This window comes from Protopterus annectens, chromosome 13.part0 (assembly GCF_019279795.1).
Source record: "Protopterus annectens isolate FY-2018-M chromosome 13.part0, PAN1.0, whole genome shotgun sequence".
In the NCBI taxonomy this organism is placed as follows: domain Eukaryota; kingdom Metazoa; phylum Chordata; order Ceratodontiformes; family Protopteridae; genus Protopterus; species Protopterus annectens.
The window spans coordinates 1326070788-1326083287 of NC_056747.1; the positions used below are offsets into that span (position 1 = coordinate 1326070788).

A 12500-nucleotide genomic window follows, 5' to 3' on the forward strand; every position below is an offset into this window, starting at 1 on the left:
AGCCTGATCTGCAAGGCCATGGACTGGAGTATCATGGACCTCATTAACAGGGACATTGGCGACCTCCAGACACTCAATCCCACACAGTTTGTCTTCGTCAAGGGGAGATCATGTCTGTTAAATTTGGTCAACTTCTTCAAGACAGTCATCAAAGCCATAGTCAAGGGGAAGATGGTGCACACCACCTACCTTGACCTGGCCAAAGCCTTCGACACTATTCCCCACTCAGGCATAATACATAAAGTCTCACAAATAGGTATCAATCCCTATGTTACCAGATGGGTAGCTAACTGGCTCACTGATAGAACCAATCTAGTCAATATGATGGAAGCCACCTCAAGCAGTAGACCAATAATGGGCGGCATATCCCAGGGTTGGTGTTGTAGCCTCTGTTATATGGGATATACTTTTCTAAGGTGTAGGCCAAAACCAGTGGGCTATGGCTGACCAAGTTTGCAGATGACTGCAAGCTGGCCACTGTCCTCAATTCCACTAGTGATGTGGACATCCTCCAAGACAGTCTCACCCAAACAAATGATTGGCGCCAGAAACATGGCCTCAAGCTTAATACCAAAAAAATGCATCATCATCCCCTTTGGGGAGAGTGATGTCCCCACATATTATCACATTAATAACAATGTCCTAAGCATGCAATCAGTCATGAGGTACTTGGGCAGCAAGGTTGATAGCAACATGATTTTTGACCACCATGTTCCTCATAAGTAAGGGTATCCCATTCAGGGACAAGGAGGTCATAAAATCGCTGTATTCTTCCCTTATAAGGCCCATTATTGAGTACAAAGCCCCATTCTGCATGTACCTCTCAAAGCACATGCAGCAACTGGAGAGACCACAGAGATTCCTCACTAGGAGAATCCAGGGCCTGAAAAATCTACCATACACAGATGAGCTAAAAGCCTTATCCCACTACGCTATTTCATACAGACTCCTTAGATGTGACCTCTGTCTGACATACAAGACGATCTTGTACCCCACCTTGATGGGACTGCTCCATATCCGCAAGTCAAGCTCCACTCGAGAAACCCACACATGCAGCCTCAACCTGGTCTGTGACATCAATAGGGCTTGCTGGCAGGACATATTTGTGTCCAGAGACTCCCCCATCTGTGAAACAGACTTCCTCTCCACTTTAATTAGAGTACGCCTTTACCCATTTTTAAGTGCAGCCTGGATAACTAGATGGGAAACAGAAAATACACCCTGAAATTCCCCCCGTGTCCCTGCTGGACAGGGGCATTGGGTGCTGACTTGTCTAAACATGGGCTAAACTCTTGGCTAGCCTAGTAACCTCCTATGATCCAGTGATCCTATTTGATTTTATCAGTTGTTTTAAAATATCTTGTTTCTTGCTACAAATGTGTTTAACCTTTAGAAATTCACTATGGGGGATTTAAATAAGGGTGACTTGGCAGTATGTAGCAAGAACCCCAGCGAGGCTAGCCACCCAGTGGTGTAAACCTTGGCTCTAGATGATTGTTACTGTTGAAGTGACACCCTGACCCCATGTGCAAAGATGGGGAAAAGGGGTGATGGATGGATAGATGAATGGAACTGTGCAGCATGTAGCACTGGTCCCTCACAGTAAGAGGTTTCCACTTTGATTCTCAGCTTTGGTGTTGAGGTGAATTGTTTGGTATCCATGTCCTGAACACATAATAAGCTGGTTGTGATAACAGAACCACTCTTAATCCTCTATATTTTGCAAAAAATCATCTGTAGTTTATAACCACAGTGGACAGAAACATACATCTTATCTTGTTACCACAAGAAATCTTGACAAAGCCTAAAATAATGGTGGGACAAAGACCCAAAAATAGGGACAGATTTTAAATATTTTTCTTAGAAAGTTGTTAGAAAAGCATGACATATGTTAGCATGCATTTTCTGAAGGATATGAAGTCTGAAACTCAAATGTATGACATTACTTAGTGCATTCAATCCTCAGTGATTTGCAAGAAAACTAGACATTTTATGAGGAGCAGACTAAAAATATGAGGCAAAAATCTGGACATCCTTCTAAAATTTGGGCAGTTTGGAAGTATGAGAAACATAGATTTTGATGGAAGGTAATGCTTTGTCAGACTATTATTTTTACCTCTTTACCACTGTACTGCTATCAAGCATTAGATTCTTGTTAACCAGCGCACTGTTCTTCCCAGATAAATTGCCATATAGTTATGTTTTATATTTTTCCTAACTTTTAACTCTGATTTTAACCCCACATCCATCTTTGGAAGGTTATTCTATGAGTATGGCACCATTAATTTCCCCAAATGCTTGGGGGGGGGGGAGTTCATACCTTGGAACGAACCCCATTACTAAGTCATGGCATACAAAATCAGCATTGTTCAGTTTTTGATGTTAGCCAAGAGTGCTTTTCTCAGCACCCACAATGTGCCTACATTTGTCTCTTTCTGCAATTTATCGGGAGTTTCATGTATTGGTGGTATAATTAAGTACATGTTTAATTCTTTTTTATTAGATATGTTGCTCCTGTTACTATCAGAACTGTCTAAGTAACTTTCTTCCACACTGATCTTGTTTCTGCTTGCAAATCCAGGTAGTTGGTGACTTTGTGTCTGTCTGCATGTAAGACACTTATCACTGGGTGTAACAATTTCAATGATCAGTGCTACTTTTGTCTTTTTTTCTGAGGACTATTATCTCTGGTTTTCTTGTATCAGTTTTTGAGCTGTTGGTAATGGGTGATTCAATGTTACATTAACTTCACTGTTGTTAATGATGATTTGTAACACGTCTCCAGTGCTTCTCAACTACTTTTATATTGCAGTCTTTGCACAATCCCCAGTGCAGCAGTCCTGCCACATTGTGCTTTCACTATACAGTCCCTTAGGTATGAGTATATCACCCCCGAGCAATGAGATGTGTAACTATTTCTGGTTATGTTTTACAGAACCTGCATTTGTCTGTTACAGCCATTTTCTCAATGAACTTTGTAAACCAATGTGTATATGACCCACAGACATCTTTGGGAAAAATTAAATATTCAGAAAGAGTAGTCTTCATTTTAATACATCAGATGTCTCTTTCTAATGGCATTTCTTATAATGTTGCAGTACTAGAAATACTTACCAAAAGACAAGATTTTATTAATACTTTTTCTTGTGTTTATTTTTTAGAAGAGAGATCTTAAGTGGTGGCAACAACATCCCTCATCCTTATGGTCTGGCGCTGTTTGAGAATCATGTTTACTTCACTGACTGGACAAAAATGGGGATCATCCGAGTCGATCGTTTCAATGGAAGCAACCCGTTACTCATGTACCGCACTGCAGAAAGCCCTGCCCATGTAGTTATCTGGCATGCTGTCAGACAGCCATTTGGTATAGAATAAGCTTATATTTATCCATTTAAAGTATTATCAATGTGGTTACTTATTTATGATGTATTATAATACAGAATGGTGTTCTTTTAATTGCATGCAGTCCCAGCACTGCATATTTCGTTCTTCTCATTGTACAAGGTTTATTACTTCACTATTAAAACATATTTTTGGACCAAGTCAGCATATTTCTAATAATTTTGGTGCTCAATAACATTAAATATAGGCATAGCCACTATTAAATCATAATCTGTGTGAAGGGCTGATTATAGAATTTTGTAGAAACCTTACACAGATATACACAGATATACATTTTCAGAGCTTTACTAGAAAGGCTCACCCAGACTCTGCTACACTTTGCTGTGAGGGAAAGGTTAGTTTGCCTTTTATTTGTTGTATTTTGTATTACTTTATTGCCTTTTTTATTTTGAATACTGTGATTTGTTTTCTTTACCTTGTGTTTTACTTGTATTCTGCTTTTAACTGCATATTAAAACTTGAAAAGAGACCACAGCCCTGTCTCTTGTGAGTCAGGCAGAATTCAGAACAGATCAATTAAAGACTCCCACATAAGATAGAGCAGGTCAGTTAAGGTTAATCATCTGTGAACTGAGGGATTGGAGCTAGGAGCTAAACTTTCTATTTAAGGGTTAAAATAAAACATTTCAGAGCTTTACTAAAAAGGCTCACCCAGACTCTGCTGCACTTTCCTGTGAGGGAAAGGTTAGTTTGCTTTTTATTTGTTGTATTTTGCATTACTTTATTGCCTTTTTCTATTTTGAATACTGTGATTTGTTTTCTTTACCTTGTGTTTTACTTGTATTCTGCTTTTAACTGCATATTAAAACTTGAAAAAAGACCACAGCTCTGTCTTTTGTGAGTCTGACAGAATTTTTTTCCCCACCCTCTCACCCAGTTACTGTTGTGTTGTTAAACACCACTGTCTTTCTAGTTGCCTGCCCCTTATGTTAATTTGACCACATACCTCATTTCCTCTCTGCTTTTACTGGCTTGTGTGAGTAAGTGCAAAATTATCATTTTGTGAAATTACTCCCCTTCAACTATTTACATTTATTGGCCATCCTACTGTATTCCATAGTACCAGAATACAAAAGTGACCACCCCCTTTCAATCTATCTTGCTGTTTTAAAAATAGTGACTCTCCACTAAAACTTAACTTTTTAGACAGGTAAAACTTAAGTTACCTACTTTCACATCTAACTATTCTAGTGCACACTGCAGTGTTTAGGATAAACCATTTATTTTCATCATACCTTTAAGCATCCCTGTGACTAGCACTTGCTCTAAAACCTGCTGGAAAGAACTAGGAAGCCTTAAACTGATACAAACACTCAACTCTCCTTGTTAATAAGGAGAAATTAATTGTAGGCACTAAACAGCCTATAATTGCAAAGTAACTTGCTAAGGTAAGGAAGACACCTCTTGTACTTTACAAAAAAAGCAGCAAATCAGGGATGTCCAAGGGTCAGCTTCTGGTGATTTCTCCTGTCCACTTGATGAATCTGGGCATACTGGGGCAATGCAGCAATTGCCTCATGTACACTGACAACCGTCTCCTCCTACCACCCAACACTATAACCTGTGATAGATGCACTTACATAGCCAAACTGGAAGAAAAGCTCTCTCCACCCAAGATTGTGCTAGACAGTCAAGAGGAGAAGGGTAACATCCACACTACACCTCAAGCAACACATAGCCCTTCTAAACCCACACCACCAACACCCCCACATAGCAACACTAAACCCTCATATGCGGAGGCCCTTAACAGTAACCTGCCCAAGCAACAAGGATCTCTAAAGCTGAAACGCAAACAAACACAAATCACAACCAAAGTGTCACATAGCTCACAACACCAGTGTGCCACCCAACAACAGCCCCTAAGGCAAGACAACGTACCCAACACTTTAGTCATAGGTGACTCTATAGTCAGGCACACAGATGTCCCACTCACCAGGCTGAACAAGAAGAAAATTACAATCACCTGCTTGTCAGGTGCCAGGATCCACCACATAACGCATGCACTCAAGTCACTCCACAACAAGTACAAATATGACTCTGTCATTGTCCATGTTGGAGTGAATGACTTGAGATGTACCTCCCTGGACTACATGAAAAGAGACAAGGAAGAGCTCTCGGATCATGTGGCCCAGGCAGGTATGACCCTAGCCCTGAGTAGCATCCTGCCTTCGCCCTGAATGATACCACAGTATAAGGACAAAATTATTGACTTCAACAATTGGCTAAGCTTCTGGTGTCATTCAAAGGGGATCCAGTATCTGTCTGCCTGGGACGACATGATCGACAGACCACGATGCTTTGCCAGAGATGGTCTGCACCTTGTCGCCCCTGGGATTCAGGTTACTGGCTAAGGCTCTTACCACCCCTATAGTGCCTTTTTTAGGCAAAGGTCAAAGGACAAAACCACCACCATAACAAGTACAATATGCAAAATCTGAAGGTAATGCTACTCAATGTTAGAAGTCTAAACCTCAAAATGCACTCTCTCGAGGCACTTCTAAAAATGGAGAACATTTTTATCTGTGCAGTAACTGAGACCTGGTTCAAGACTCCAGAGAGCACCCCTGCAATACCAGGCTACAACTCTTACCACACTTTTTGGCTACCAAACCAGGACCGAAACACTAAAGGTGGAGGAGTGTCCATATCCACCAAGGATATTCACACCACCAGGCTAGTTGTCCAACACAATGCTTTTGAAATTCTCCAGGTGCAACTAACACTAGGTAAGACTGCAATCTAAATTGTAGCTTGCTACAGATCCCCCACCATACCCCAAGATTCTCACTATACCTTTCTAAACATACTGGAAAATATTAAGATACAAACACCCTGATACTGGGTGATTTCAACTACCCTGCCATTAACTGGGAAAACCACTCATGTACAAACACTTTGCCCAGTGGTTCTTGGAATTCATAAATTCCAATGCCCTGGATCAACTAATCCATAGTCCCACCAGGGGCTCCAGTATCCTAGACCTGGTCATTACCAACATGGGAAATTGATGCTCCACACCTATGGTCACCCCCTCGTTGGTCAGGTCTGACCATAAGCTAATCACCCTTGACATCCACATCCCTTCCCCACCCCCCAGTAAGGAAACCTCTGTAAAAAACTTCTCCAAAGCCAACTTCATGCTATTCAAGTCAGAAGTGACAAACTTCAAGACACCCATGCAGAAACGAACTGAAAGTTCGACTGCTAAATCCTACACTAAGGCACTGTATGAGCACATCCACTCATGCATGAATCGTGCCATCCCAAATAGAACCAAGGCACTCTTCTCCAAAAAAAGAAAGCCAATCTGGTGGTTCCCTGCCATAAACAAACTTTACAACAAAAGGAATAAACTGTTACAGAAAAGAGGAAAATCCCAGGATGCAAAAGACTCCCTTACCAGCCTCAGTAAGAAGCTGAGATCCCTCATAAAATCCTCCAAAGCTAGTTACGAAAATAAAATTGCCAAAGATTCCAAAGACAACCACAAGGCATTCTATACCTATGTCAAGAATCTAAATGGCAATGCTCAGATCTGCTCCGAGCTACAACAGAATGGCATTAAATATACTGATCCCAAGGATATTGCCAATATCCTGGCAGATCAATTCAGTGCCAACTTCAGCCACCTCTCACCCCCTAAAGGGCCCATCTTAATACTGATAGATTGCCAAATTCTGGTAATAACGGCCATACAGGTAAAAAACACACTCTCCAAAGCTAAGAATACAGCATCCATGGGACCAGGCGACATCCTGGGCTGTGTACTACATGAACTACGATATGAAATGGCACTTCACTTAAGTGTCATGCTTAATCATAGCCTCACCTCAGGCTTCATGCCCATTGAGTGGCGCACAGCTACAGTTTTCCCACTCCACAAGGGTGGATCCACCTTGGATCCTTGGAACTACCGCCCCATCAGTCTGATGAGCCTGATCTGCAAGGCCATGGAACGTATTATCATGGAACTTATAAACAAAGACATTGGCAACCTTCAGACACTGGACCCCACCCAGTTTGGGTTTGTGAAGGGCTGATCTTATCTCCTGAACCTGATTGACTTCTTTGAATCAGTCACCAGAGCAGTGGACGAGAGTAAGGTGGTCCACACAGCCTATCTGGACCTTGCCAAGGCCTTCGACACCATCCCCCACTTTGAAATCATAGATAAACTTTCTAAGCTGGGCATTAATCCCTACATCACTCGATGGGTTGCCAACTGGCTTACTGACAGAACCCAGACTGCAAAAGTAGCCGACTCCAAATCCAGCTCCAGACAAGTGACAAGTGGAGTACCTCAGGGTTCAGTCCTGGGACCGCTCTTGTTTGGCATCAACTTCTCTGAAGTACAGGCCAACACTAAGGGACTCCAGCTAACAAAGTTTACAGATGCCTGCAAACTGGGAGCCATTATTAAATCCCCAAATGATATGGATATTCTACAAAAAGGCCTTACAGAAACAGATGCTTGGTGCCAGAGCCATGGGCTCAAGCTCAATGCCAAGAAATGTATAGTTATCCCCTTTGGGAAAAAAAATGTACCCATGAATTTCCACATAGGTGGCAGTACACTAAATACCGAAAGTGTGATAAGAGACTCAGGGACACAGGTGGACAGTGGTTTCACCTTTGATAACCACATCGCCCCAACAGTCAGGAAATCCTTCTATGTGGCACACCTCATCACTAAGGGCTTTTCATCCAGAAAAAAGGAGGCCATTGTCCCACTGTACTCATCCCTCATTAGACCCATTATAGAATACAATGCCCCGTTTGGTATCTGCAACAACTGGAAAGGCCGTAGAAATACCTCACTAAAAGAATCACAGGCCTAAAGCAGATGCCCTATGCTGACTGTCTAAAAAAATCCAGCTATACTCTGTCGCATATCTTCTACTTAGAGGCGATCTCTGCTTAACATACAAGGCCATGTCAAACCCAGAGCTGTTGGACATGCTACACTTAAAGAAGTCCCAATCCCCCAGAGCCACACGCTCCAGGGATATAAACCTTGTCATCACAATGAACATAACATGCTGGAGGGATAGGTTTCTGACCCAGAGACTCCCCAGACTCTGGAATAGACTGCTCATACATGTCAAGCAGAGCACCTCTTTGGCCTTCTTCAAAAGGAACCTTGACGATTGGATGCGAGATAGAAAATTCACCCTAGGGATCACGTCAGTCACCCTGCTAGACAGGAGTCCAGGGAAGTAAATATTGTGGGAAGAAATAGCCAGGGAATTGTTATGGCTAGGCTTGTATAGGACCTAGGGCTGATAGCCTAGTACCAACCTATGAACCTATGAACCCATGAACACTGTATTGGACGATATAATAATGTGCCAGATTGTGGTTTAAATCACCTGTGATAACAATTGCATTGAGTAAATTAATCTCAAGATATGGATTCTAAACAATTTCAAAACAGGTTTTCCTGAGCTTTTAGACTAAACATTCTTCCTCTGTAAGGGTTTATCCATATGCAGTCCTGCAATGTACCAATAAAGCAGTAATCTACTCCCACATTGTAAGGAACATACCACTGAAGCGGTAATCTCCAGCCATCTTGTAGGAATATACCACTGAAGTGGTAATTTCCAGCCATCTTGTATGGAGTGTACCAATGAAGCAGTAATCTGCAGACATTTTGTAAGGAATTTACCAGTAAAGTAGAAATCTCTTCCAGTCATACCTCTCAACCTCTTAGAGCAAGAAATCTGGACAAAGCAATAAATAAAAGTAGGACAAAGGCTCAAAAATTGGGGTGATTTTTAAATATTTCTCTCTAAAACATAGAAGGTTGATAGAATAACAGGTTTTACATTAGCATGAATTTTCTCAAGGGTATGAAGTCTGAAACTCAATTGCCTGTCATTATTTTCTAACTTCAGTCTTTAATGATTTGCTACTATTTTGTCAGAAAACTACACTTTTATGAAAAAACAAACAAAAAGTATAAGGCAAAAATCTGGACATTCTGCTAAAATCTGTACTGTTGAGAGGTATGCTACCAATTTTGCAAAGACTCTACCAATGAAGCAGCAATATCCTCCCATTTCATAAAGAATGTACCACTGAAGCAGTAATCTGCACCCAGTTTATAAGTGATTGAAGTTTATGAAATATTGTAAACTGAAAATTAATTCCTTTATATCCATTTTTTAATTTCCTGCACTTTTTGGGACAGGTTATCTTATAAGATCAGGTGCCAAGAAACAATAATTCTTTGGAAAAAAATAATTAATTGTGGTTGAAGTATATTGCTATATCCCACCTTTGCAACAGAGATCAGTCCTTGCAACACATTGCATGTTTGCTTCCTTCACTTGTATAAACCCAGTTTAACTCATTTTTATAGCCCATGTATATTTTGCTTGGGTCCTGCTTGTAAAGTGAGTTTTCCATTAGATATTATTTAGTCTGTGGGTATGTTAAGACCTTTGTCATCTGCAGGATTGTTGATCCTTGGAGAAAAAGCAGAATAGAAATATACACTTCAAAATTTGTTTCCTTCTTTCATCTATTAATTGTGGTCTCAATCAATTAGTTACAAGTAAGACTGTTGTGAGGAATGTGGGTGTCTAGCTTCCTGTAAAAAGAAGCTAGTATAGGAATTTGTTTCTAAAGTTTTGTCATTTTCATAACTGTAGGTTGTGTTGTATGACATTAGTATATTTCTTTTGTTTTTCTTTTTTTAGTTGAAAAATATTTAGGTAGATTTCATATACAGAGAATTTTAATTTGAGCAAAATACTTGCATACCTTTAATAGAGTACAGTTAGAGTGTGAACTATGATAGGGAAATAGGTGTATTTCATAGGTACCTATATGTCTCTACCCTAACAAGGTACAACAGATGACTGCTGGCTGGAAGTGATGCTTTTATTCCTCTAACATCTGTCAAGTTTCAAGAATCTGAGTGCCAATTTCTCTAGTTCATGCTGTCAGCTGGGTGCCTTCTGTGCAGAGTCTGCACGTCCTCTCCATGCGTACACTGGATCTGCCAGGAGTTTCCTGACACGTCCCATCAACATTCCATAAATTGGTTATTTCTGAATCGCCCATAGGTGCGCATGTGTGTTTATACATGTATGTATCCTGTGATGGACTAGCATAACATCCTGGATTAGCATCGCTGTCTTGTGTTGGCTGACTGCTGCAATAGTCTTTGGGATCCCAGCAATCTAGAACTCTATAAAGCAGGACTTGGAGAATGAATGATTCAATGTTCAATTTCATTCTTCATACAGGATGTGCACAGCTGCAGACATTAGTCTGAATAAGGAAGGACCTTCCACAGACCCATAAGTCTGGCCAGCCATGGAAAGACTTATCGTAGAAATAATCCATCAGGGCATAGGGAACCTCCAAACATTGGACCTGTCTTAGTTTGGATTTGTCAAGGGCAGGTCATGCTTACTTAACTTGATGGAATTCTTTGAAATGGTCACCAAAGCAGTGGATGAAGGTAAAATGGTACACACTGCATACCTCGACTTGGCCTAAGCTTTTAACATTCCTTACTCAGACATAGTAGAAAAGCTAAATAAATTGAGAATAAACCCCTATGCTGTCTACTGTATTGTCAGCAGGCTCACAGATAGGATGCAGGAAATCAAAATGGGGGAAGATTCCTCCACAAAGAGACCAGTCACCAGTGGAGTCCCCCAGGGTTCTGTGCTGGGATATCTCCTTACTGACATCTATTTATCTGAAGTAAAAGCCAATAACAAAAGCCTCTGGTTGACTAAGTTTGCAGATGACTGCAAGCTAGGAGTAGTCATTGAATCCCCAAAAGACTTAGGTATCCAGCAGGAAGGTTTGTCCCAAATAAATAACTGGTTTCAAAATCATGGATGGAAACTAAATGCCAAAAAATGCATTATTATATACTTTGGATAGTAATCTACCCCAGGGAACTACCACATTGACAATACACCCCTAAAAGCTGACCCAGTTGCTCAAGATTTGGGAACTTATGTGGACAATGACCTAACTTTTGACCAAAAGTCCTTCTATATTGCACAACTTATAAACAAAGGGATTGTGTCTAATTCTAGGGATGTCATTGACCCCCTTTACTCAGCCCTCATTGAGGATAATGTGTCCAGACATATACAGCAACTGGAATGCTCACTGAGATGCCTTACTAAAAGGATACATGGCCTTACCCATATGTCCTACATGGACTGATGCAAAGCCCTTTCACTATACCCAGTATCCTACAGACTGCTAAGTGGTGTCTTGTGTCTGACATACAGACATCCTCTGACCACCAATACTGATTGATTTACTGCATATCATCAAGTCAAATGGCATCAGGCACACCTGATCTAGGGATCTAAACTTCTTCTGCAACATCACTAGAATGGTTTGGAAGGACAGGCATGTCTCAAACAGAATACCACTGATCTAGAACAGACTTCCATCCATATAAAACAAAGTTCATCCCTATCTGCCTTTGAGTACAACTAAGACCTTTGGATAGGAAACAGAAACTGTACCACGGGTCTGGCCCCTGTACTAATAATGAACAAAGGCAACTCCTAAATGTTTTATCCCATCCATGGGTCCCCTCAAATTATCTGTGATGTATGCAATGAGTCATTTCCTGGTGTGTGCTGAGAGTGGAGTTTCTTAAGTGAAGTGGCCAAGTCATTCCAATTGTAAGTACGCTGGTGGCCTCATCTTGAAGTATGGGGTGAACCACTTTTATGTGCTGTTTATCAGTTTGGTATCTAGGGTTTTATATGGCTGACTATAAAAATATGTCACTAGAAAATGTATAAATTACATAACTGAATGCTTCCTGCTTGGACATTGTTGTCAAGGGAGATATTTTGGACTACCAACAGTGAGACTTTGTGTGTGTGTCCATGTGTGTTTAGATTCTCATAGCTTTATGCTACATATTCAATGGCTTTCAAAAATATTGCCAGTTTTCAACATTTAATGGATGTTTTCTAGGCTTTCTGAAGAGAAATAACCCAAATTACATAAGGCCAACAAAAGTAACAGCAGTTTCAATGTGGACATATTATTTAATTTATTTAACACTTTTAAATTTTGTTATTGTTGGGCCTACTGTCTAA

General features: G+C 40.7%; 1 protein-coding gene across 1 annotated transcript in view; it reads left to right on the forward strand.

The window, feature by feature from the left end:
• The window catches only part of LOC122788060 (low-density lipoprotein receptor-related protein 2-like), a 1238079-nt gene that overhangs the window by 188772 nt on the left and 1036807 nt on the right, over nucleotides 1-12500 (forward strand). Inside the window, exon 14 of the mRNA XM_044054982.1 lies at nucleotides 3162-3364. Within this exon, the coding sequence (XP_043910917.1) occupies nucleotides 3162-3364 (203 nt within the window). The remainder of the gene's footprint in view (nucleotides 1-3161; nucleotides 3365-12500) is intronic.